At 43.0% G+C, this 27,959-nt stretch overlaps 1 protein-coding gene across 2 annotated transcripts in view; it reads left to right on the top strand.

The window, feature by feature from the left end:
- Nucleotides 1-21,715, top strand: part of prkcq (protein kinase C, theta) — a 26,919-nt gene extending 5,204 nt beyond the window's left edge. Inside the window, exons 2-18 of one of the 2 annotated variants that reach the window (XM_079493843.1) lie at nucleotides 1,743-2,236; nucleotides 8,163-8,359; nucleotides 9,141-9,201; nucleotides 10,396-10,582; nucleotides 11,271-11,302; nucleotides 11,670-11,755; nucleotides 12,635-12,764; nucleotides 14,887-14,996; nucleotides 15,351-15,480; nucleotides 17,312-17,487; nucleotides 17,973-18,146; nucleotides 18,290-18,381; nucleotides 18,503-18,565; nucleotides 18,869-19,007; nucleotides 19,311-19,499; nucleotides 20,285-20,413; nucleotides 20,689-21,715. In XM_079493843.1, coding sequence (XP_079349969.1) covers nucleotides 2,119-2,236; nucleotides 8,163-8,359; nucleotides 9,141-9,201; nucleotides 10,396-10,582; nucleotides 11,271-11,302; nucleotides 11,670-11,755; nucleotides 12,635-12,764; nucleotides 14,887-14,996; nucleotides 15,351-15,480; nucleotides 17,312-17,487; nucleotides 17,973-18,146; nucleotides 18,290-18,381; nucleotides 18,503-18,565; nucleotides 18,869-19,007; nucleotides 19,311-19,499; nucleotides 20,285-20,413; nucleotides 20,689-20,847 — 2,172 coding nt within the window. In that variant the 5' untranslated portion in view covers nucleotides 1,743-2,118 and the 3' untranslated portion in view covers nucleotides 20,848-21,715. Of the gene's footprint in view, nucleotides 1-1,703; nucleotides 2,237-8,162; nucleotides 8,360-9,140; nucleotides 9,202-10,395; nucleotides 10,583-11,270; nucleotides 11,303-11,669; nucleotides 11,756-12,634; nucleotides 12,765-14,886; nucleotides 14,997-15,350; nucleotides 15,481-17,311; nucleotides 17,488-17,972; nucleotides 18,147-18,289; nucleotides 18,382-18,502; nucleotides 18,566-18,868; nucleotides 19,008-19,310; nucleotides 19,500-20,284; nucleotides 20,414-20,688 lie in introns of those variants that run through there. The other variant, XM_079493844.1, reaches the window with a different exon arrangement.
- The last annotated feature ends 6,244 nt before the right edge of the window (nucleotides 21,716-27,959 follow it).

Below are 27,959 nucleotides of genomic sequence, written 5' to 3'. Positions count from 1 at the left end.
AAAACCTTTGCCTGGATTTTTTCACATCTGCTCTTTATAGCGCCACCAGAGGCCGACATATGTAAAACACATTTTCTAATATTAGATGTTATCCAAATTTCACGCAAATCGGTACACATGCTCTCCATAGTCATGTAATCCACCTTCATTGCCTACGATTGGCTTCTAAACTTTTCAGGAGTAGCCCGCTTGGTACCCGTTTTGTACAAATCGCCACAACTACTCAACGCAGCGTCCGATTTCGGTGAAACTGTGCATGCATATTCCCACTAGGCTGAGGAAAAAATGCCACTTGACAGTTTTCAAATCAGCCTCAAACTGTGGGTCCTTGAAATTAAAATGGTTGAGTATCACTGCTAGAGCCAAGTTACGCATGGAGAACGGCCCAAGGCCCAGATTAGGTTTCTAGATGAGTTGAGCCTCACACCTGTTGATCTCCTGTGATAAACTAGGTCTGGACAAAGAAAATTAACGCTGTGGCCCTGTGGGTAGATTAACAGAGGGATTTAATTGTTTAAATGGAACCTCAGTGTAAACATTCTTATCATGGTCAGCTGTTGACCCAGCCCATCAGCATACAACTGTGGCTGCAGGGTTCTTTGACCATTTTGCCAGGCTCGGTCACATTTGTCCCTGTATATGCGCATGCTTAAAGTGAATGGCACATTGAGTGGCAAAGCAACAGGCAAAGTGAGTTTAACATTGTTTAATGTTGTTTAATGCAATCAGATGGGGATTTTCAGTTTGGATGCATATGGGCTGTCAAGGCCAGAAAGTAGTTTGCCACTCAGTAGGCATTCCTGCATAACTTCCGGGTTTGATGATGATGTCACGTGCATACCCTCTATTGCAATGCGTTAACTTGTGAGGTTTATTGTCTCCACCAGGCCGAAGGCATGGGGAGAGAGTATGTTTTGCACTCCGTCCGTGTGTGTGTGTGTCCGTCCTTCCGTCCGTCTGTTACCAGCTAATCTCTGGCACCGTTAACCCGGTCGATGCCAAACTTTGCACACACACTCCCTGGATGCCAACGATGAACCTCTGCCCCACATTTTCCAGAACGGCCTGTTATAGCGCCACCATGAGGCAGCTTTTCACATTTTTTACCTAAAACTGCACCGATCTGCGTGAAACGTTGCATGCACACTCCCTAGAGGCCAAGGACAAACCTTTGACCTGCATTTTCCGCATCTGCCTTTTATAGCGCCACCAGGAGGCCGACTTTTGTAAAACACATTTTTTTATATTACTCCTTCAGATTCTGTCTAAAAATCTCACAAATTGTTACACAGTATCTCTATAGTCATGTGCTCAAGTCGGATCTGTCCGATATTCCATCTTAATTGGCTATAATTGGCTTTCACAGTTTGCAAGATTGCCCCGTTTTGAACAAAAGCCTCAAATCATGAACGCAGCGTGCAATTTACGTGAAATCTTTCACACATTTTCTTACTAGGCTGAGGAATATATCACACCCTTTTCACATTGGCCTGTTATAGCGCCACCAACAGGTTGATTTTTGCAAAACACATTTTTGGAACAAAATGCCTCAAATCATCCAATTGCCATCAAAGGCGTATGAAGAAATGGCACCCTTTTCACATTGGCCTAATATAGCGCCACCAGGAGGCCACAACCTGACATGGCTTGGTGGAGACCTGTGCCCCGAGGGGCACTTTTTCTAGTTTTCTCTTTGTTTGATGGGTGATGATACTCTCTCTCTCTCTCTCTCTCTCTCACAGGGTGACAGCAACCTCCTATCAGAACAGTGTCGTTTGAAGCGTCAAAAAGGGCGGAACTGCTGCCGCTGTGAGACAAACAGCCCTCCCTAAACCCCCGCCCCTCCTCCTCCTCCTCCTCCTCCTCTCTCGTTCTGTCTCTCCTTCCCTCTCCCCTGCCAGCCCATCTCTACCCCGGTCGCATAGGCAAGTGAAGTACCCATCTCAGAGGGGACAGTGTTGACAGAAACAGAGGGCCCTCGACTTGTGAAACGACCAACCACAGGAGCCCCCAATCTCCTCAGCGGGCTGGTGCTGTCATTTTAAACAGGACCTTTGAGGGGTTTCTCCAAAGGCTGTTTTGAACATTGGAGGTCACAGAGCGGGGTGAAGTGCAGTCATGGCTCCCTTCTTGCGCATTAGTTTCTCCAACTTTGAAATAGACCCGGGACTGGCCTACCACGAAGAGGTGCTGAGCCCCTACTGCGCTGTCTACATGAAGGAGGTCATAGACACAGGTCAGCTACTCTACGTTGTGTTTTTTTACTGTTTTGTCAGTGATATACGTAATATGCTCGCATGAGTCTGTGACTGTGTTAATACTTAATCCCGAGTAGGCCGATGCCCAACGACGGTAGTTCCCCAGGGGTCTAATGGTCTATACTAGGCTCCCTCCTTTTTTCAGGCAACAAATGTCTTCACTGAAAATAGCCGATCTACAAACTCACAACGTGTCATGCTGCAAGACGTTGTGAGCTTGTAGATTGGCTATCTCGTCCCAGAATGTGGGTAAACAAAGGACAGACAGAGGAAGAGAGATGGAGGCAGGTGTGTAAGTAAAGATTATGATGAAACTCAGAGTTACTATGATAAGCCAGGCTTTACTCTCTCTCCAGTTATTGTCAAGAGACCTGTGGTGACGTTGTCTTTCAATTGTAAACTTGATACTTGATATATGAAAAGTGTCTGTTCTCAGTGTAAAAACAAGGCTTGCTGAATGAATGAATGAACACATTTAAAACAATAAACCATTCTGTCCTTCACCTTTCAAGATGTTAAGTGTGACAGCAGGGCGAGTCGGTTTTCTGGGTTGATAACGGACAAGACTAGATGTCTTTGTTCTGCTGCTGTCTATCTTTAACCACGGGTGAATAATATGACAGCTAGTAGTTCTAAAAACAGTCAAACAGCGTGTCATGGAGAGGAAAGAGGAGGGATCTGCCGTTTGGCCCGTTTCTTTTCCTCTTCTTTAACCACAGCACTCATACTGCAGCATAGCAGAGGAGACCGCCTGTGAGTGGGCTGCGTCTGAGTGTGTGTGTGTGTTTCAATGTATCTATTGACCATGGAATTTAGTTTTCCACTTTCAACGCTCCTCTCTTGTGTGTGGCATTGCGTTCTTTAGCCATATGTAGATGTGCATAAAAGTCAAAATATACTTTTCAGAGCAAAAAAGCACAGTACTTTTAACAAAGAGTACCACATAGCCCCAAAAGGCTTTCTGTGGACACTGCCCCTGTTTGCCAAGGTGTTTCTGAAGCGTGCACAACTATAGCAATTTGCCTGATCGGTCCGTATTATACAGTAGCCTACTGGCACGAGTGCTTACATTATTCAAATGAATTGCCATGCATCCCGTCAGGAATCCACTTTAAAAACATGAGAAATAAAGTTTTATTGAAGCTTAAATGGGTGCATATGAAACCAAATGTGCGTGCCAAAGCAAACCGGACGAACACAACTGACTAGCGCACATGCAGCGGTATATGCAACATCTTTCAAGCAACGGCTTTTCTTGGGGTCTGATACTCATGGCTTTGCTGTTGATGCTTCCCCTTTTTCCTAATAATCCCCAATTCCTGCTTTAGTTCTCGGTGTAACTGCTGAAATGTCTTTCGATGTTTTGGTTTTCCTTTCTCTTCCTGATTCCCCGTTCATTTGCCTCATAGACATTTCAAAAGGTATTTATTTAAAGACCTTTTAAGCCTCGTACAAAGCCAACTCAAATCATGACAACAAAAAAAAATCGGGCCGAACAAATAATTAGAAAGAAGAAGAAAACGGCAGGTTACAACACTTTTTTTGTTGTTTTTCTTCTTTGTAATTATTTGTTCGGCCCAAAATGTTGTGTTTGTTGTCATGATTTGTCACAACTCGAGTTGGCTTTTTCCGTGGCGTAATCGTCTTTAAATAAATACTTTTTGAAATGTCCATGGGAAAAATGAATGAGGAATTCACTTCTGGTCCTAGCGTCGTCATGAAAGGGGGCGGGACTGTGACGCTCTATAGCTGGAGCTGAAGCCACTGATGTTCAGCTGATGATTCTACAGAACTGATGATGAAAAAATAAATCAGAGAATCAGGATTTGCAGTCCAGTTTTAACTAGGGGTGCACGATTATGAAATTATGACCGATATCCGATCTCTGATTATTTGCAGGTTCATAGGACTATAGCCCAAAGCCTGTTAATAAAGTATTAAACCAATCAATAAATAGCCTTTTCCAAGTGTCTGTTTTCACAACTGAATGACTACTGAATGAGATGAGTACACAAAGTAAATGTAGAAAAATAAAAGTTTATTTTTACTTAAGATTAGGCCTACTAAAGATTTTACATCATAATGATTTGGCTTTTGTTGTAGACTAGAGGTACTAGACACTTTTGATTCATATTGAACTCATTGATGATTGTTTACATTTTTCCTTTAAAAATGTTAAGCTGGTGAAAACCGATTAAATAATCTGTATTATTTTTAGACCGTTCCGATACGGCATTTTTATGGCCGATATGGCCTATTCCGATTATGCTATACTACGATTAATCGTGCATCCCTAGTTTTAACAGTGTGAAGTGTACACCTTATCTGCACTTGTTTGTTTACATACTCAATGGAGTTAAGAACAGTTTGTCCTTTGTGGCCGACTCTCTGCTCAGTGCAAAGTGATACTGAAGCCTGATATGAGAGCACATCGTCTAAATGTCACATCACCAAAGTGTGAACGACAACACAGGAACTGATAATAGACAGCGTGGGTTGGGTTCTAGGTTGTCAAAAAAAAAAAAAACGGTTTGTAGAGATAAATACTTCTCTATACATTGAAGCTGTGTACAACAGTGGTTCCAAAACTTTTTCATGTCAAGGACCCCTAAATTGACACCAATTAGCCCACCGCTGCCCGCGGACCCCCATTTGAAGAGATATGCCAGGGACCCCCATAAGAAGATTTTTACGGCTCTAGCAGTGATTCTCAACCTGTTTGAGTTCAAGGACCCCCAGTTTGACATGGCTATGGTTGGACCCCCATTTAATGGCATTTCTATCTCTGGGACCCCAATGTATATTGTAAAATCAAAGTCAATTTAACTCTGAGAGAGTGTACAAAATTTGGTTCCATTTGTACACTCTCTGAGTTACAGTCCCATAAGGGTATTTGGTTCCATAACTATCATTTAGCTGGGGACCCCCTGGAACTCCCTCAAGGACCCCTAGGGGTCCCCGGACCCCACTTTGGGAACCACTGTCATACAAGATGAGATGAACCGGTGGTGGTGAAGAGGTAACTCATTGGGAAAAGCCTGTTTTATGCTCCTCCGTCATAAATACAAACTACAGTACTTACTGTGTGAGCTTGAGTGCACACACTGACCGCTCCGACTGAAAGGCCGGGTCGTCCAAGCGTCTGAAAATTGATGACAGTCAATGATTGTGGCTTGGTTGATCTTCTAGTCTAGGCTGAGTCAGTGGTTCCCAAACCTTTTCATGCCAAGGACCCCCAAATGGACACCAATTAGCCTGTGGACCCCCATTTGAAAATATATGCCATGCAGAGACCCTCCATAAGAGAAGATTTTTACGGCTCTAGCAGCGATTCTCAACCCGTTTAATTTCAAGGGCCCCGGTTTGACCTGAATTACCCATTTCTATCTCTGGGACCCCAATTTATCTTGTAAAATCTAAGTTAATTTAACTCTCAGAGTTACAGTCCCATAAGGGTCCATTTGGTTCCTAACTATCATTTAGCTGGGGACCCCCTGGAACTCCCTCAAGGACCCCTGGGGGTCCCCGGACCACTGGTTCCCACCCAAACCTTTTAGCTCAAACCCAAAAGAGAAATTAGACGTTTGCCCGGGACACAAACTACTGAAAATAGCAGATCTACAAGCTCACAATGCATCACTGCCATTTTCACTATACTTCTTAACCTTCCTTTGGAGATCTAAGGGTGGTAGCGGGGACATTCTCTGTATACTGTATGCCATACAGTATATGGAGATCTAAGAGTGGTAGCGGGGACATTCTCTTGAGTGTACAGGCAGGGTGTGATGAGGGCACAGGTAGGGCCGGCCGGCCGGGCCTTCATTTTCGGGCCTGTTGAGAACTCTAGTTTTCGCCGGCTGCCGGGCGCGGCTGCACTAATAACTTTGGGGCTTAACTGCGACAGCAGGTCGCATTTACTATGACATCAGGGTCTCCACATCTCCATCCCTGATGATGTCACGAGACCTGGGCACCATATATGGTGCGTGCACGTGTGTGCACGTGACCTCAGCTTCTCGCCCTCAGGCGTCTTACTGGTTTTAATTGACTAAAACATTTACTACTCACTATACTCTTGACAAATACAAATTGGACCATGACCCACACATGGGTCCCCGACCCACTGTTTGGGAAACAGTGCTATATAGACCTATAGAGGGAACAAAATGAACACCATGCAAACTGCCAATGCCATGTTGATTTCCTCTTTGCTGCTAAATCAATATTAGGAGCCTACTTCCTGATTTATCCGATTTCTTTTTCATACAAGAAATTAGCCTGGAAACCAGACGAATCAGCCAGTGAAAAAAAGGGGGGAAAAATCACACCAGTGTGAAGTGAGGGGCGCTCTTATCATCGTAATATCATCATACATCATCTCATTCCGGCCAATCAGAATTTGCATCCTGATTCCTCACCTTCGCCATTCATGGCCTATACTGCAAGTTGGCAGCTCGACAGAGTGCATTTCTATAATTCTGTATTGTACATTATGTAAGTGGATATATGAGATATTATGGCACATGCCACATAAGGAATAAGCAGATGAAATAGAGGGGGGGGTTAGTTTTTTTTTTTAAGTTTTTGTGTGCAACTAGAGGAAACATCTCTTAAATGTTGTGTAGCTGGATAATCACAGACAGTGCACGGTCAGGTGGTTAAGTGTTTACAGCCGTAGCCTATATCCGCTGCAGTGCAAAGCACCATACTGTACTGTACACGCAGGCCTTATGGCAACATATAAGCTGATGGAAAAGATAATGTCACGACATGAATTAAAATTCCCATTTGAATGGATTATGCTTATGTGCTAAGCATATAGGAGAAACATGCATGGGAACAAATCGCAGGCATGCTAGACCTGTTTATGTGGAGGATGGACCAGGGTATCCGGTTGCACAGACAGGTTGGGTACATAATATACTCCTGCCTTTGCCCTTCTCCAAGGAACCAGCATTGGCTACATTGAAAATGTGGGCCTGCCCCTCAATTGTACTCAATTGAACCCAACTCGGGAGTACAATTGAGGGGCAGGCCCTCGTTTTCAATGTAGCCAATGCTGGTACTTAGTTCAGACTAGTCATTGGTCCGACAAACGACAACCTACCTCAAACCCTAATGTAACCATAACCGCAAGCACGAGAGCAGCGCATTTTCGAGCGGTTCCTGCATGTTGGACTAATGCTCCGTCGGAATTACCTCCCGAGTTTAAATAAAGGTTATGATGATGATGATGATTGCAACTGTAGTTGGTCCCTGGGCACTGTACTGTCTGTGGCTGCTCACAGCTCCTACAGAGCGTCGCAGTCCCGCCCCCCTGACGACGACAGGCCCAGGAAATAATTCATTTTTCTCATAGACATTTCAAAAAGTATTTATTTAAAGATCTGTAAGCCTCGAACAAAGCCAACTCGGATCGTGACAAATCATGTCAACAAACACAATATTTTGGGCCAAACAAATAATTACAAAGAAGAAAAACAACAACAAAAAAGTGTTGGAACCTGCCATTTTTTTCTTCTTTCTAATTATGTGTTCGGCCCAATTTTTTGTTTGTTTGTTGTCATGATTTATCACGATCCGAGTTGGCTTTGTTCGAGGCTTACAGATCTGTAAATAAATACTTTTTGAAATGTCTACGGGGAAAATGCATGGGGAATTATTTCCTGGGCCTGTCGTCGTCATGAAAGGGGGCGGCACTGCAACGCTCTAAGGGCCCCAAGGGCATGATAAAGTGTATAAACATAAACAAACATAAACAGATGCAGAACAAACTGAGTCGGTGCAAATCCTATAGGCTTTGCGTGTCTCTTCCCATCTTTTCTCCTACACGTCTGCTGCTTAAGCTTAAATGCATGGATCCGTTTGTCTGTGTGTGTGTGTGTGTGTGTGTGTGTTTTCCAGAGAAGGGCCAGGTGTACAAGCAGAAGAAGTCTGTGTACCCAGAGTGGAACAAGACGTTTGACGCTCACGTCTACCGAGGGCGCGTCATGCATGTGATGGTGAAGGACCGCACGGCAGAGCTAAAATCTGAGGCCACGGTGGCGCTGGACATCCTGGCGGTACGCTGCAAGAAAGAGAACGGCAAATTGGAGATGTGGGTCAGTATACAGCTGTGTGTGAGTGAGATAATTATCGGGAGTATGGCACACGGCTATGGGTCGACGTTGGGTCGTGTTGGCATGACGCAAAGTGGAGTACCTACCTGGAACACCTCTAGTCATGGTATAATGCAATATATCACAGCCTTTTTTGCTTAGTAAGATGTTCCATGCTCTGAGACATGGACACACAGAAATTAGAGAAACGGTTGGATGGCACTTACACCCGTCTTCTAATGAGAGTGCAAAATCTGTCTTGGAAGAGCCACCAATCGACTAATCTAATATACGACAACCTTCCCCATCCAGAAGAACACAGTTTGCCGGCCACTGCTAGAGCTGACAATGAGGTTATATCTTCCCTGTCGTTCGCCCTAATGTCATCGCTATAGGGACACATGCATCAGTAAGCAGGAACTAGGGATGGCAATGAAGACCGGAAAGTCTAGCGTGGCATTGTGAAATCCATGATCTCGACCGCGGTCGAAAATGATGATGATGTTGATGATTGCCTTTATAACATGGTTTTCAGCAATAAGCAGCCAGGTTCACCCACAACATGCTGTAATACTATCGTGTCAACTCAACATTTAGTCACAGTCACAGTCAGTGTGTGTGCGTGCGTATCAGTCTTAATGCAGTCTAAACTAGACTCATAATGGTATCACCCACCACTACTACAATGCTTCCCCTTTTTCCTAAGCAATTCCTGCTTTATGTTCTTGGTGTGCTGCTTAAATGTGTTTATATGTTTTGGTTTTCCTTTCTCTTCCTCTCCTAGCTGGAGCTGAAGCCGCAGGGCCGCATGAGAATGGAGGCGAGATATTATCTGGAGAAAAGTGGTGAGTGCCTCAAACCTCGCATTTCTCAGTTCAAGCAATTCATGTGTGGAACTTGTGACAGGACTGGCATCACCATGTGTTGATTTCGTGTGTTGATTTCGTCGTCTAAAACTAAGACTACCCTTTTCCACTGACGAAAACTAAATGGAAACTAAATAAAAACTAAGCTATGATGACTAAAACTAAGACTAAATATATGGACAATTTGACTAAAATGTTAGGAAGGGACTAGAGGACAAGAGATCCAGTAAGAGTCATTTTACACTTGGTTGCATGCTGAAAATAGCCGATCTACAAGCTCACAACGCGTCGCGATGCAAGTGAGCTTGTAGATCGGCTATTTTCAGCAAGTGTAAAAACAGTCATTACGACGGCATCAAGGCCCACCAAAATACATTTTAGTCGACTAAATCAACTGTAGATTTAGTCGACTAAAACTATAGACTAACACTAAAACATTCCAGGTGACTAAAATGGGACTAAAACGTCCTGGTGTAAGATGCTGAGGCGTGTCAAGCTACAGGGAAGTTCCTTCTCATGTCCCTAAATATAGACTTGGCAATTAATGCTGTTCACAACAGGTGGCCCAGCAAGTGTTACCGGGTAACAATTTATTCGGGATAATAACACTGCACACAAATAGAAGATCACACTCTGTAATAACTAACACATGCACACGGCACATGCACGTGCATGTGCACACACACACACACACACACACACACATGCAAAACTCTAATCCTGGTACTGTACAGTATTACATTTTCAAATGCCAGTCCATTTAGATAGATTATCTCTAACTTTGGCGGACAACAGGTCAGCCAAAGCCCCTTCGCCTAACACACACACACACACACACACACACACACACACACACACACACACACACACACACACACACACACACACACACACACACACACACACACACACACACACACACACACACACACACACACACACACACACACACACACACACACACAATTGCTCATGAGCATGCACTATAGTATGCATGCTGAGCAACACTGTCTGACTTGTGCCCATGACTTATATGACGTGTTTTCTCCATCGTCTTCCAATTCGATATTCGCCAAAACAGAGGAAGTGAATTGTGCAGTGTCAAAGTGCCCACGTTTAACCTTGCACACCATTGGCGTAATGTTAATGCGTGTGTTCGTGCCCGTTTGACAGATTCCACGGGTCAAGGCGAGGCAGACGCAGAGAGAGAGGCCGAAAGGGACAGCGAGGGTATGTTCGCCCTGCACCACCGACGCGGCGCCATCAAGCAGGCCAAAGTTCACGTCATCAAGTGTCACGAGTTCAGCGCCACGTTCTTTCCGCAGCCTACCTTCTGCTCCGTCTGCAAGGAGTTTGTCTGGTACGGATCCCTAACCTCCATCCTCCTCTAGAACAGGGTCTGGTACGGATCCCTAACCTCCATCCTCCTCTAGAACAGGGTCTGGTACGGATCCCTAACCTCCATCCTCCTCTAGAACAGGGGTGGGCAACTTTGATGATGGAGAGGGCCCACTAGATTTCCGCACTCACTCCGGGGGGGGAACATTGCATATTACTGTCGTAGCAAAAATAGCCGATCTACAAGCTCAAAACGCGTCAGCTTGTAGATCAATTATTTGAATTGAAATCCTGAGTTATCTTTTGCTATTTTTCAGTTGGAATCCTGAACAAGTAACATTTTGGACACTCAGGCATGAAGGAAGCATGAGTTCAAGTCCGTTGCTCTCCCCATGTCCCCCATATATGGGGACTAGGTTGGCAGAGGGTGTGTAGAGCCCAGGATCACATTAGATAATTGACACAGGGGTGAAAAATGGGTTACAAAATCGTGGGATAAAAATTATAAAAAAAGTATTCTGATATTAACCTGAGGGCCACATTAAGTGAAGGTGGGGGCCGCATGTGGCCCCCGGGCCGCCAGTTGCCCATGTATGCTCTCTAGAAGCACAAATACTGTATCAGTGATGGAAAATGATAACTAATCTCACATTAGTCATCTTGAAATGTACCCAAAATGATTCATTGCATTCTTTATTTCCACACCACAGGGGACTCAACAAACAGGGCTACCAGTGCAGACGTGAGTGTTTTTTTTGTTTTGACTTCCTTTGTCCCCATATTAGTCATACCGTCCGACCGTTTCACCATGTCATCTGCTGTCTGTGTCATTCTGTGTCACAGAATACAATGCCCAATGTCAGCAAAAGGCTGCATGGACTCACAGAAGTGTCCTTCATGTAGTTTTATTCAAATCAGGCGCAGGGCAAACCACGAACGTGTTTCGGCCAAAGGCTTCCTCTGCGTGATTGCATGGTTTGCCCTGTGCCCCGATTTGAATAAAAGTACCTGAAGGACACTTCTGTGAGTCCATGCAGCCTTTTGCTGACATTGAACTCTTGCACGTGCACGTGCACCTGGTAAATAGTTACGTTTTTTTTTTCTTACAGAATGCAATGCTGCCATCCACAAGAAGTGCATTGACTTCGTCATCGCCAAGTGCACCGGTTCAGCGATCAACAGCAAAGAGACAATGGTACGTCAGACCTGTTGGTCCACAGTGATATCCATTACCTGATGATACCATTCAACAATGAGTTGATTCTTCAGACCATAGCCATAGGTGATTTCTTAGCAGGCTGACATATGCAAGGAGATGTGTAAACTTTTGCCCTTGTTTAATTTCCTCTCCAAATTCTTGCCTGCTTGCTATCATATATGTGAAACCAACAGAAAATAGTGCACATAGAGCAAGCCATGCGCCCACCACCATGGTTCCAGGAAATTGTTATAACATTGAAATTCAATATAGGTATTAGGTACAGTTCCAATAGTTTGCCCCACCGGCGTAGGGTCCATTGGGCCACGTGGGCCCTGGCCCAGTCAGTTTAGAGCTTGCCCAGTCTAACTTTGAAGAGAGGGGGCGAAAAAATAAAGAAAAACAACAAAAGATAGCCTACTTTGGCAGCCCTTGTGCATGCAAATTTCTGTTAGTATAGCAAACCACAGCATGCAAGCCTTCTTTGTTTTAAATGGTCCCCCATTTGGTCCCCCCTGCGATGCTAATTTGCCCAGTCAATCATTTAATCCACACTACGCGCCTGGTTTGCCCACAACTCCTTGTCTAGACAAATACCATTACAGACCATGTGTGTAAAAGACTGGGGCACGAGTAGACATTTTACACATTTTGCCTAAAATTTCAGTTCTACTACTAGCTTTCAAACCACCTGCGCCACTTGGATTGAACCATTATGCAATGTCATCAAGGGCATTCCGTTTATGGAGGGACCTTTGTGAATTCACTGTGACTTGCAGCTGTAGTTTTTGCTCCCTAAATGCGTAGCTCCGTTTACTTTGAACTGTGATGATGTGCATTCAGGTGAGAGAAGTCTGTTTTCACTGTGTGTTGCAGATCCACAAAGAGCGCTTCAAGATCGACATGCCCCACAGGTTCAAGGTGTACAACTACAAAAGACCCACCTTCTGTGAACACTGTGGCACACTACTGTGGGGGATGGCCAAGCAGGGGCTCAAATGTGAGGGTGAGAGAGGACTCTGTACTTCATCCTAACGTATTGCAGCACATGGTTCACCTCATTCCTGATATACAGCGACATGAGCGAATTAAGGAGTGAGCAAGCAAGCAAGAACCTATGTTTCTATGTTGTTCTCAAACTATTTAATGTCAAGGACCCCAAAGATTATATGTAATTGGCCGCCATCTGAAAATGTGTTGTTCCAGGGACCCCGCAGAAGCAAAGATTTGAGTTAAAAACGTTCGCTCTGAAAGAATATATATTTAAAGATTTGCGCCACATTTTCACGATTTTTCAAAAATAGCTACAGTATAACATAATGCTTATAACACCAAAAGGGGTTCCCGTCCTGAATGGGTTAAGTTAAGTGGTTAATGCGAGACCTAGTTTTTCAGAAAACAGGATTTAGAAGACATTAGAATCGACCACAGGTCTAAAAGGGTTAAACCCCATAGCATCTGTATTGTGGGGAAGGTTTTTGCTGACAATAGCAGATCGACAAGCTCACAATCTTGTCGATCTGCCGTTATCAGCAAAAGCTTTCCACACAATAACAGAAAACAGAAAATACACTGGCATAGAGCCCTGAGGGACTCCACTCATATGTGCGTAAGTGGTTATGGGAGACTTATCTACATACGCATACTGTGTGTTTGTGCACGTGTAATTGCATATCGAGGAAATACATGTGTGTGTGTGTGCGCGTGTGTGCGCGCGCACTGTGCGCACGTGTGTGTGCTGTAGCTCGATGAAGCAGATATATGCCTCTCCTCTCATTTGTATTCATTAGTTAGCTATAGCCATATTCATTACATGCTTACACCCCTAGTTAATTTGATTGGTTTGAGCTATAGGCTCGTTATGACAGACGCTACCGTCCGTAGGCCTACATATCAGGACAGTTTCACGCTCAATTTCATCGCTAGTCCGCTCACTCGCTGGCTGTCAGGAACAGTAGCCATTGAAGGTAGCCTCGGTCCCTGGCTTACTCATCTGTGAAGAGAAAAGCCTGGTCACAACCTAAGGCAGAGGCGCTATCGGCGGTAGTGTCGGTCCGGAACATCCGTCAGATGTATTTCCCCCGGATACAATATTTTTCCGACTAATCACAACACTTGTTTCATTCACGGAGAATGTAAACTGATTTGTAAAGCATCAATGTAATTTCCTTGAGCGGTACTTTCGCCAAAATCCCGCAACTTCCGCCCAAAACAAATGATAGAGTCAACCTTTTTAAGAAAGCATTCTCAAAGATTGACCTACAAGGGAAATGGGGTTAAACGCAAACCTCAATTTAACATCCTCCTGATTGTGTCATTAAAAGCATAACGTTAGGCGGCTCTGTCATGCTTGTCTTTATAAAAGTACAAGAGTACAAAAGTGTAGTAGAATTACAGATTAGAGAAAATATAAATATCTCTGCTGTCGGGAAGAAACCACCTAACTCCAAAATGTTGGGAAAAAAAACATTTTTCAGGAATTTAAAAATATATTTCAGGAAATTAAGAAAACCTCATATTTAAAAACAAAAACAAAGCAATACTTCCTCATCAAAGGTGGTGTTGTGACTTTATATAGTGTCAATTACTTGCATAGGGGGAGGGGCGGTGGAGTTAACCAACACACAGACGCAAGGGTGTTCAATAGCACTGATTTATGCAAATAAATCAAAAACCTCACGGTATGCTCAATTACAGTAGTGAGAGCTTTTATAATCAGTAACTTTCCACGCCTGGGTAAAATGGGTACATTAAGGTTTGTAACCAGGCAACCAATACACATCTGCTGCAGTTCCCTCTACACACTTACCTGTCACATCATAATCTTACATTTCTAATTAGTTGGATCAACATCATCAGCAGTATATAAACCATAAACTGAAACGAATTAATATAAAATCTAAGTATTTACTGATGGTAATTGTAATGTCATCTCTCTATAGGGTTACATAATATTAAACAACTCATATTCTTACATTGATATTTGAGAATATTAACTTTAACCATAGCATAGTAATAATGTAACAATTCATTTGTTTTTCCCTTTATTTCACTGCACTTTGAGCACTACTGCATTCATATTACTGTCATGCCAACAAATGTGTTCTGTGTTCCTGTTTTCTGTGCAGAATGCAGTATGAATATCCACCACAAGTGTCAGAAGAAAGTTGCAAATCTCTGTGGGGTCAACCAGAAACTGATGGCAGAAGCTCTTGCCATGATTGAGAGCAAACAGCAGGTCAGTGGGGGCAAAAAGTCTACAAATTCTTTGGCATGAGGCGATGCCGTTGCAATGCATGATTTATGAATTTGCATTTATGCATTTTCAGCTGCAAGCTGAAAATAGTCGATCTACATCGACACCCACGTGCAACAAAGCATAAAATTACTTGTCTTAGTTTGACTACTCTCTTCTCCCTAACATTTTTGTCTATTTGTATTTTTTGACGAAATCTTCAGTTTTTGCTCATCATAGAGTTTTCATCAGTGAACAAACATTTCTTTCTATAGTTTTAGCCGACCAAATTAACACTGCATACCACATATTTATAATTTGCTAATACTACTAGCATGCAATTCTCTTATACCGTAGGCTAAGAGTTCCAGAGAAGTGGAGACGACCGGTCGAGAAGGGCCAGTAGGTGTGGATCAGCCGGGTGTTGTCCGTGCACCGTCGGGGCTAGTGATGGGCTTACCTAAAATAGCAATCCCTGCACATAAAGGTGAGATGAACGTTTGAAACCAAGGTCAAAGTGGTGGTATTAGGGCTTGTTTGTTTGTGTGTGACTCGACGGAGCGGGCGGTAGAGTTTCTGCTATCTGCGCGCTGGTTGTGGTGGGCCAGTCTGGGCCAAATTTGTGCGAAAATGACCGGGCCGAATTTTTGTCCCAGTCCAGCCCCGCCAAGGTGCAGCATAACATTGTGTCTGGTTTGTTATAAACGTCATAGACATCCGCATACTTATATGCTTTTATATGACGTTCATATAAAAAATACCATTAAGCAGATAAGCATCCTGAATCACGTTGATAATGTTTGTAATAAATCAATCCATTTGTAAATCCGTCAAGATTTGAGCAAGTTATGAATATTCTTGTTTGAGCTGCCATAGAACACTGTACTGTAGCACCTCAGCAAGATGGCCGCCAGGTGAACTACGTCAGAGACTCCGCCTTGAGCCATATAGCCTTTATATATGTCTATGGCAGACACAGCACCACTCACGTGGTTCATGTAACTCGAAATAGTGACAAACGTGTGTACAAATCTTTTGAAAATAACGCAGATCTACAAGCTTGTAGATCAGCTATTTTCAAATAGCCTAAATATATAATAGTGGTTAATGTAGCCTATGTTTTGTAGGCCTAATAATAAATAAATATCTACAAAGTAACTAAAGTAGTATATTTGCCTCTGAGATGTATTGGAGTAGAAGTACTGAAAATCTGAAATACTCCAGTAAAGTAAGAAATACCTCAAAACGGTACAGTACTTGAGCAAATTTACTTTAATTTACACCACTGCTTAGTCTCATGCAGCTCTCCTCACTCGACTCATCTTGTTTGCTCCACTTGAAAATAACGGTTGCAGTGTTGCCGTGTGTGTGTTTGATACCTTGCTATATAGTTGGTGTGGCAGAGCCTCTGCAAATGGTTTTGAGCCATACATATGACTATGAGGCACTCATACTGTGATCTGGCTTAACCTTTGTCCAGAATGGCCAGAAAACAATCATGAGTGCTGCTCGGAAATGCGCTGCATTTGAGCCAACTTAACAAGGAGGAACAATGGATTCCAGCCATGCATACAGTAACAGTTTACAGTACCATATATGTGGTCGCTGTCGGGTGGAAACCTTGTATGTCACTGTGTTCTAATCTAATGGATTCAATGCAGTTATTTAGTCTAAAGCTCTTGTTAATACTTTTTTTATTTCACTTTCACTTTCACAAATATTAGTTTTTACGTCCAGGACAGGCTTCAGACGCACCTCCTCAGGAGACTTGGCTCAGATCTGAACCCATTTAATTTGGCGTTAGGAACCCGTTGCGACCACATGCCCTTGCTGGTGTTGACCCCTGGCAGGGTTTAACCCACAACCTTCCGCATGAAAGGCATATGCTCTAACCACTACACTAGGACGGCCAAAAAAGAAAAGAAAAAAAAGCTCATAACAGGTCGCATTGCGAAGCGTTGTGAGCTTGTAGATCGGATATTTGTGTTACTTGTGAAGTCTTACTGTATGTGTGACACTGACTGCAGTATGACGAAGTAGAACATTATTTATGAAACAACATAAAAACAAACTATGGAGTATGGAGATACAAGGTTTCCGCCCCAACAGCAATGATATGCAAGCATATAGTACTACAGAGTTGTGCACACACACACACACACACACACACACACACACACACACACACACACACACACACACACACACACACACACACACACACACACACACACACACACACACACACACTCTCTAAAGGCAACAACTACTGAAAAGGGCATATGATGTAAATGAAACTTGCATTCTTCTCTAATCAGAGGTGCAGGGTATAGCATGGGACAGTCCTGCAGATGCCAGCATGCCCGTCACCGAGGAGGAGGAGCAGGAGGAGCCTGAAGAAGAACCCCTCTACGCGGTACCCAGAAAGGAACACAAGTTCAACATCGACCAATTCAAACTGCATAAGATGCTGGGCAAAGGCAGCTTTGGCAAGGTACTGTACTGCACAGAGAGAAAGAGGAACAACAGAGGAACAGTAGAAATGTATAGAAAAAGGAGTATGGAGTGAGGATTAGGAAGAATGATGATGGCACTACTGTATGTCACATTCATTTGCTTTTGCAGTAAAATCCTATGTTTATAACTCAATCAATCAATATTAAAATCAAGTAAGGGATGAGACGTCGAGGGGCAGTATAGATCAGGCAAACAAAATAGGAACAAGACAGGCTCTAATAATAACGGTGTGTCATCTATGACATACTGTATGAATCCAATCCAGTCTGATCGATCACCCATTGACTTCCATTAGAAAATTCAAGTGAAATATGAATAATAATAATAATTAAAGTGAGTCAAAAGCTGCAGTATTTGTTTCAAAACATGCATTGTGTGTGTGTGTGCGTGCATGCGTGTGTGCGTGCGTGCGTGCGTGCGTTGTGTGCGTGTGTGCGTTGTGTGCGTGCGTGTGTGCCCCAGGTGTTTCTGGCAGAGCTGAAGAGCTCTGGTGAGTTCTTTGCAGTGAAGGCTCTGAAGAAGGACGTGGTCCTGATGGATGACGATGTGGAGTGCACTATGGTGGAGAGGAGAATCCTCTCCCTGGCGTGGGAACACCCCTTCCTCACACACCTCCACTGCACCTTCCAGACCAAGGTATATGGAGCACATCCGGACCGCACAGAGACTCACGTTCCGTACACATGCTTTTTAGCATTTAGTAGCTTTTTAGTACATTAAGTACAACATCCTCCGTCCACAACTTGTTTTCTCTGACCTGTGCCGGTGGTGTGTTCCAGGAGAACCTCTTCTTTGTGATGGAGTACCTGAATGGAGGCGACCTCATGTTCCACATTCAGAACTGCCGCAAGTTTGACCTGCACAGATCCACGTACGCTGTTAACCAGTTATATACCTGTAGTCGGTGCCAGCACTTCTCTGTTTTGTCTCGTAATTCCTCAAGCCAACTCTGTGTCCGTCTTCTTTCTGCGTCTATATCATTTATTTTGCAGGTTTTACGCAGCCGAGATTGTCTGCGGGCTCCAGTTCCTGCACTCTAAAGGCATAATCTACAGGTAGGCTGACCACACAGAATTGGATCAGATAAGGTGCTCGGGTGGTGCAGTGGCAGCTGCCCACCACCGCAGAATCAGAGATCACAGCGCTACGAGCTTGTAGATCTGCTATTTTGGGAAAATCGTGATTTTATTATTAACTCAAATACATTTTAAAGTTTTTTACTCAAATCTTTGCTTCTGGAGCTCCCTGGAACAAAATATTTTGAGATGAGGGAGGTCCTTGACATGAAAAAGAATCGGACGGTTAAATAACATCACATGGCCTACCATAATTTCTTTTCTTTCCCCTCTTCTTTGCAGAGACCTGAAGCTGGATAATGTCCTGCTGGACAATGAGGGACATATAAAGATAGCAGACTTTGGCATGTGTAAGGAGAACATGCAAGATGACACGCTAACCTCTACTTTCTGCGGGACCCCTGACTACATCGCCCCCGAGGTGATCATCACATGTTTCTCAGTTACGAGTTACGACGGAAGCTCTGATTTCCATTACACAGATCAGTCATTACAGAGATCAACCACTGAGATATAAAGAGCATGCTCTAGTCTAGAACTAAAGTAAGATCATGATATGAAACATAATGTTCTAGAACTGAGATCACTGGTATACTCATGTCGCTACGAAAAGGAGGAGCACGCGTTTGTTACAGTAAATAGTTGTGCTATACTCAAGACAGAGCTGGTGAGCTGACATTATTAGGGGCGTGCTGCATGTGACATGTGCCTGTGTGTTTGTCAGATTCTCCTGGGTCAGAAGTACAACAACTCAGTGGACTGGTGGTCCTTTGGGGTGCTGTTGTATGAGATGATAATTGGCCAATCTCCATTCCATGGTCGCGACGAAGATGAACTGTTTCAGTCCATACGAACAGATGAACCCCGGTACCCCGGCTGGCTATCTAACGACGCCAAAGACATCCTGGTCCAGGTCAGACATTGGGCTCCATCTTGCACCCAGTGCAAAACCGGCACAGAATGCTAGTTTTTACCAAATGTATTTGCACTCATCTTAGCACTGAAATACGTGACTGTCATAATCATGGTAGTCATGACTCATGACGCAACCACGCCCTGTTTTACACATTTTCTCCGTTTACAATATTACAAATATAAAGTGTTCACTCCAGGGCCACGTACAGTATGCTGCTCGGGCGAACATAAGTACCCGAATCTTCCGTATTGTAAAATAAAAAAACATTTAATCCGATCGGTGGCCATTTTCTCAAAAAGTTATAATGTAGGCCTATCACAGTGCAATACATCTCCCAACCGATACGGACGCGTAGTTGAAAGCATATCGCGAAAATGCTTTTTATTGAACAAGACACAGGTGCTTATATACCCGCCCGAGCAGAATTGTAACATCTGTGGCCCTATAGGGTGAGAGCTTTATATTTGAAATCTGAACGTTTATAGATGTAAGGGATGCAAATGGAACAACTCCGAATTAGTGCGTAAACCAGGTTGAAGGTCCACCATGACGGACAAACGTCATGTGAACCATGGCTACACTCATCTGTGTGTGTGTGTGTGTGTGTGTGTGTGTGTGTGTGTGTGTGTGTGTGTTGGTCTGCACATAATGCACCAGGTGCAGGAGCACAGAACGCCTATAGAGCATCTGCAAGTCTGTACTGGTACATGATCTGTACCAGTGTGTGCGTGCATGTGTGCGTGTGTGTTGTGTGTAAGCTCATGTTGTTCTTTGTTCTATAGTTGTTTGAGCGGGAGCCAGAGCAGAGACTAGGGGCGAATGGTAACATCAGGCACCACGACTTCTTCAAAGACACTGACTGGGATGCCCTGGAGAAACGGCAGGTGGAGCCGCCCTTCAGGCCAAATGTGGTAAGACTTTTGCAGTAGAGCTGTGATAAAATAGTGTGCTTTTAATCGATTCATCTGTTCACTATTTGATTTTATGTCCCGATCAAACGTGATCGGGACATCCCTAGTTTCAATATGATATCCATATCATGCTATTTGACTGGATATTGTCTGTGATTTGGGATATTGTACTATTGTGATATGTGAAGTGTACTATACAAATATAAATATCGGATCGAGACATGCCAACAGAACTAATGTATTTATTATTTTAATTGTTTCTGTCACCGTCGCAGAAGTCGGCCAGCGACTGCAGTAACTTTGACAAGGAGTTCATCAACGAGAAGCCCAGGCTGTCATGTGCTGACCGGACCCTCATCAACAGCGTTGACCAGACCATGTTCAAAAACTTCTCCTTCGTTAACCCAGGGATGGCCCGTGTCAAAGGGAAATGACCACCTAACGACGGTCCCCAAAACCTGCCGGCAACCCAGCCACAACAACTTCGAACGGAGACAATATAGACCATGAATGTTGTGAGACTGATCTTAAACGCTCAGTGAGAGACCTGGAACAATACACACAATATAGCGGGAGATGAACTGAGTTTCACTGATTCCCCAAAAATAAATGGAGGTACACATTCAGTGTATTTTGTTGCAGTTGTACAAAAAAGGTTTTGGACTGAAGGACAATAATAAGAACAATTTGTGCATTTGAACTGAGGTTTGGTTTCCACTGTTGAATGTTGAGTTATTGTTAAATTTGAATAGTTCACTATGATCAAATATAGTCGAATCCTGTTAACATACAGTAATGGCTAGAGATGTAGCCAGGGTTTACAAAATATGTTTACACATATCTCTTTGTTTTACCTCAGAAGTTTTATGATTGATGTAATGATCCTGCTGTGTTATCCAGAACCTACAGGTATATAGGCAACTGTAGATTGTATTGTTTCTTCATTGTGTATCCGGTACAATCAAACTACTTTTTTAGACATCTGTCCCTGTGTGTACAGTATTTGGGCGGCTGGGGGGGGGGGGGGGGGGGGGGGGGGGGGGGTTGCTTATAAACAAAATGTTGCTCTGGTTCAGAGCTGGACATCAGCACAGAAGGGAATGTCAAAAGCCAATGAATACCTGACTTACTGCCTGCTATTTATAGACTGGTCCTCACTCTTGACGAATTCATTATGGATTGAATTGGTTATGGTCCTTTAATTGAATTGCCTCTCAAATATGTTTCTACCCAAAGGATATATCTACACTGTATACAGTAGACAGATAAGCATGTGCTTCTCAATTTGTGTCCTCTTGAGTCTGGGCCAGAGTCTGGGCCAGATCAGATGGAAAACCTGGTTTGCCATCTGATACTGCATGCATATGTGTCAACGTAATTATTCTAGTGATCAGATGAGTGTTGCGTGCACTTGTATTTTGTATTATGCATGATGCCGTGCAGCCATATTTGAAATTGGGCCACTTCTTACTTCCTTCCTTACCAATTATATTAATTTAAGGCTGTAGTCTAGCGTTGCCTATAGCCTCGGTCCCAGCCTTACTCATCTGCGAAGAGAAGAGCAGTGCCAACATGCACCATATAGCAGCATCCTGACTCTGTTTGACCAGAATGGAACACAGCCTTATAATTAATAATTATAGTCACTGGTAAAGGAAGGAAGGAAAAAAGGATGCCATTTTGACTGTCATGCATAGAGTGTATTTAGAATGATGGCTGGTGAATGCAATTAACATGCTGGTAGGATAGATAGTACCCAGGGGTCCCAAGGACTGGAGTTCAGAACAAATAAATTCATTCCAAATTTGTCATCAAACAAGCAACCTGTACTCTACTGTAAGTATGAGCCTTCCATGATATTTTCTTACCGGTATGTTTAATTATACTGAATGAGAACTGGGTTTAACTCGTATGACAACTGTAGCTATACAGTCGTCAAGACAGCTAGTCTAATCTTGTAGGTCATCAATCATGGCAAATGTGGCCTATTTTTATTAAACGCAAACCTATTTTTTGGCCCCGAGCCCAAGAACGCTTTGACTGTACAACTGTCAACTGCCAGTGTGAACTACATGTATACAGTATCTCAATGCAGATACTGTGCCACTGTTGATGTAGTGCTGAGTGCAGAAATTCCACTCTCCACTCCTGCAGGTCAATTAGTCAATACCATCAACATTACCATAAACATTATTTGTAACCTATCTTGCAAATATTTTCTGCAGTGGTGTAAAGTAACTGTACGGTACAATCTGTACTGTACTCAAGCACATTTTTTGAGGTACTTTTACTTTACGGGATTATTTCCAACTTTCTATACTTTTACTCCACTACATCTCAGAGGCAAATATTGTACTTTTGACACCACTACAATTATTTGAAAATGTTAGTTACTAGTTACTTTGTCCAATGTACACATTACAATGCAGTATTTATTGATACTTTTACTTAATGAGTAAAGAATGTCAGTACTTTTTCTATCACTGACTGATCTGTACTATTATTTTCAACTCCGCTGCACAAACTAACCTATATTAAACTTGACTGATCACATTCTTCCACACATAGGCCTACAGTACAGTACATGTCATACTGTAGGATATGTACAGTAATGGAGCAATAGCATTAAGCTTTTAGGCATGTCATCTTCTAGGGCAGAGGTTCTCAACCCATGGGTCGGGACCACCATGGGGGTCGCCACATGATTTTGGGGCGGTCCGCAGATGACAGTGAAGTGACAATTTAAGGACCTTTTAAATAATTAAAAAAAAGAGAGAAATGCCATAATACTGCATCAAAAGTAATAAACAAACTGTAGCTATAAAAACCGGTCAGACATTGGCCGAATTGTCAAATAATATAAGAAAGAGGCCAACACATTTACAATAGTTGCGACTTGCGAGGTGAGGTGCTTTCACAATATGTATCTGTGGAACAGAGTCAAACACAATGTAACTCCTCAACTCCGTCCTACAAGTGCTTGGGGTGGGGTGGGGGGATACCCAGTTCAAATCTGATGAAATATGATTATTTTGGGCGGTCCCCAGTTCAAATATGGTTATTTTGGGCGGTCCCCAGTTCAAATATGGTTATTTTGGGCGGTCCCCAGTTCAAATATGGTTATTTTGGGCGGTCCCTATATATTTTTGGGGGTCGCGGCCTGAAAAGGTTGAGAACCACTGTTCTAGGGCAGGGGTTTCCAAGTTCTTTCATATTAACCCCCACACTGGCTTTCATAATGTTGATAATATATTTGGATTAAATTAAATTAGATTGTCAAATGACATAATTGTATGATACATAGTGGCAATATTCGTTTGTCTGTAGTGACAATTGTCAGAATAGTATAGACAGTAGACACTAATAAATGTTTTCTCTGTTATAATAATGTATTATACTATACTAGTATGGTCTCCGGACCACACTTTGAAGACTGTTGTAAGTGTTGTTCAGCACCTCGGGGTAAGTGTTTCCTTGCAAGATGCCAAAGAACTTTACAGATGCTACTTGCAATCAGAGATGGGCAGTATTTGAAATACATGTACTTGAAATCCGTATTTGCAGTGTTATAAATACAATTTCAAGTAGGCTACTGCCCATCTCTACTTGCAATCATATACTTGGCTGTTTTTGCACTCGTGTTCCTGAGGGGGGCGCACACAGTCCACATTTCAGAGAGAGCAGCAGGAACTTCAACTCGGTATCAGGAGTCAGCAGGAGTTTCCCGGACAGCCCCCCCCCACCCCCCCTCCCCCCCACTGCCGACTGTCCACATGACTATCTGAGTCATCTGTGTGGTCAGTGGAAGTGAGTCATGATGGGAATATGTTTTTTTTTTACTATTCTGTGCTCTGCTCTTGACCTGCAGGATGTCTGATGTTGATACAGGTTTTCAGTTCAGATTTATTGATCTTGATAAGGATTAGTGTAGGCTATTATGACACACATGACTCCACGAGAGAAATGCACGCGCGCGCACGCACACGCACACACACACACACACACACACACACACACACACACACACACACACACACACACACACACACACACACACACACACACACACACACACACACACCCTTATATTGCATCCCCATTCTGGGCATGATGATATAATGGGCGAACATTCTACGGTGAATATAGCAGACTAATTGCGACCGTGTCCGTAGGTTATACTATAAAAGCCTGCATCTCCCGTCCGTCTGTCCATTAGTTAGTTAGTCACCCCACGCCTCTATATATGGTCATGCCTCGTGACATCACACCTCCATATTTATATGGTCACGCCTTGTGACATCACCATGACATCATGCCTCCATATATGGTCACGTCTCTTGACATCACGTCTCCATGGTCACACCTTGAGACATCACGCTCCGTGACACGTCACGCCACCATATATAGCCAGCCAGCAACTCTACATCTGACCTCAAACCTCAAAACCTTAAATCTCCATATGGAGCCGACCTGTTCTGACATTCCATATATGTTGATCCCACCCCACCCGTCCTTCCTGTTCTGACATTCCATATGTCAGATATGGCATACCTCCCATGCCAAAGCGCCAGCACTCGCCCAGCAGTCTGCCGTCTGTCGTCACCCAGGCGGATGCGTGCACACGACCTCTCCCTTTAGGGCGAGGTCGCTTCTCGCACTCAGGGCGTCTTACTGGTGTGTTGAATTGCAGTGCGTTGTGAGCTTGTACTTGTAAATTGAATACAATTGGTGGACCCTCTTGTAAACAAGTGTAATGCTTCATTGGGTCGTCCACTCACAGTTAACAGTCTTTGTATTGAGTTTGTGCTTGAAATGTACTGTAATTCTGCAAACTGTTAATAAATATTTCAATCAATCAATCAAACCTATTAAAGTGATTTTGTGAGGATGGAAAAAGGAGGGAGACGCCTGGCGGGCCATAATAACAGATTCTATACAGTATACAGTAAGTGGGTAATATGCTACCACTCTGTACAGATCGAGGAGCAGCAGGTGGGATGTAGTTTTATCTAATCAGTTACAATCCGCGTCATCTTTGAGGACGTGCAGTTTCAATACAAACATACGTCCTCAGTTCTGCAATCTCTAGATAGCCATAATAACAATCAGTGTTTTCATAATGAAACATAAATGTTACCGGGCAAACATGTCAGACACAATATACTGCTCACAGACTGTAAGCCACATCATAGGCTTCAGGAAGCAAAACTTTAAATTCATTTGGATTTCATTATTTGTTTTTGGCAGAAAATTCAGATTTTAGTTTTAGTCATCATAGTATTTTGAATAGTTTTCATTTAGTTTTAGTCACATTTTAGTCACCTGGAATGTTCTAGTTTTAGTCCAGTTTTAGTCGACTAAATGTCATAAGATTTTAAAATGTGTTTTGACAGGCCTAGATGTCGTTGTAATGGCAGATTTTACACTTTGGCATAAAACTGGATCTCTTGTCCACTAGTCCCTTCCTAACATTTTAGTCTAGTTTTTATTTGTTAACGAAATTGTCAGTATATTTAGTCTCAGTTTTAGTCACCGTAGCTTAGTTTTCATTTAGTTTCCATTTAGTTTTTGTCAGTGAAGAAAGGTAGTCGACGAACGTTTTTCGTCATAGTTTTAGTCGACGAAATCAACACTGCTGTGGGGGAGAGGTTATTGTCTTGTTCAGGGCCGGGAGGTGAACTGCATGGTGACCTTGATTACCAGATGGCCTCTCTACCTAAGCTATATGACTACCGCTAAACTCTCATTCTAATTATTATTAAGAATGAATGAATAGTGGGCTGATAACATTAGATATACAATTAGGTGGTTTAGAAACACAATACTGGGTCACCAGTGCCACTTAAAGTGGGACGCATACTCTAGTTTATAGGTGATATTACCTACTCACCACAGTGGTTGAGAAAACTACAACATGATGTCACTGAGCCGCGGTGATAAGAGACTGCAGTCACCGCTCACCCCAGCACATCTCTCTGTTTTTGAGTATGCGTCCCGCTTTAATAGAATCAACTATACCAGCTACAGTATGTTACACAAACAATGTTCACCTCAAATGCTGCAGCTATACTTAATACACAGATAAGCATCACAACCATTTGGATGTAAGGTCAGACAACTGGGCCAGGTAATAAGAGGATAAAGAATCGCTATGTCAGATACGTCAGTCATGCTATTACACTGACATTGATATAACAGCAACTTGCATTGCATGGCAGGTCGGAGCAAAATCGCAAAGACAACAACAAATCCAAATATATCTATTTCAGCATTGATTTGATTGGTTTCTCAGTGAATTAAAGTTAGCTTGTCTGCCGATCCTGTGTTGTACGACAGTGTCAATGTGATTTTTTAGCTTGAAAATCAGTTTAAGTGAGTGACACAGTGACACATTCATGTGACAGATCACATAGTTAGACTTAAAGGATGTAAGGTGATCCTAGATAATGACATTACAGCTGTCCTGTACTTAAATGAACCCCAGGATCAACACGTTTGATCCACATACTTCCATGGACAGAGGCTTGAGGGTGCATATGGTTCCCAAATGTTTTCATGTCAAGGACCCCCAAAATGATACTCATTAGCCTGCGGACCCCCATTTGAAAATATATGCCAAGGACCCCCATAAGCGAAGAATTTTACGGCTCTGAAGTAAAAGTGTTGGGAGCCTGCAGTACTACAAACCCACTATCCTATCTTAAATCATCACTGAGTTGAATCTGGATTGTAGCCTTACCTGGATGAAAACGTACAGTACACTACTCACGTCATTGCCTTGCGTCCTCCATGAGTTGGACTACAATGTTGTAGTCCAACTCATGTTTTACCCATTGTGGTTTAGTCAAGTTCAAGTAGGGTGTCTACATTTTCACATATTGTATCTTACAATTACAGAAGTGGTGTGTGGCAACGCTGGGGATATATGCTGCCTGCGTTACACCACATTTGATTTCGCCTGACTGTATCAAAGTTCTCCTTTTCATATTGAGTCTACTGTATATCACTACAGCTATTGTGGAACATTGTGCATTTTACCTGTAGAACTGGAATCCACAAAGCATCTCTCTCTCTGGCTCCTCCTTCTGGAAATGTATGCATGCAGAATCCTCATAGTGTATGATGTTATGAGTTGTTGTGACACATGAAGAACCCACGTCTGGAAGGACACGGAAAGCAGTAAATAATCACATGGAAACAAACAAGTCATTAATTACAATGCTTACACTTTCAACTGGTCCCTCATGCACCCTCCAAAATACAATGGGCTATATCTTGTGCCATCCTAAACTTATTTGCCATTTTTTACTATTTTAAAAAACCTTTTAAAATAATTAAAATAGCTGATCTACAAGCTCACAACGTGTAGATCGATAGTAGATCGGCTAGTTGAACTATTTTAAAATTATTTTCAAAATAGTAAATAAATGGCATATAAGTTTAGGGATAAGGGATAAGGGTGGCGCAAGATGGAGGCCTATATGTAATATAGGTTTAATGGTGCAAAGGTAAACCTCATCGTCCTGACGGGTCATAGCCTATAGTT

This window comes from Electrona antarctica, assembly GCF_951216825.1.
Source record: "Electrona antarctica genome assembly, chromosome: 23".
Lineage (NCBI taxonomy): Eukaryota > Metazoa > Chordata > Actinopteri > Myctophiformes > Myctophidae > Electrona > Electrona antarctica.
The sequence above is the reverse complement of the archived record's forward strand: the minus strand, read 5'-3'. Positions and strand labels throughout refer to the sequence as shown.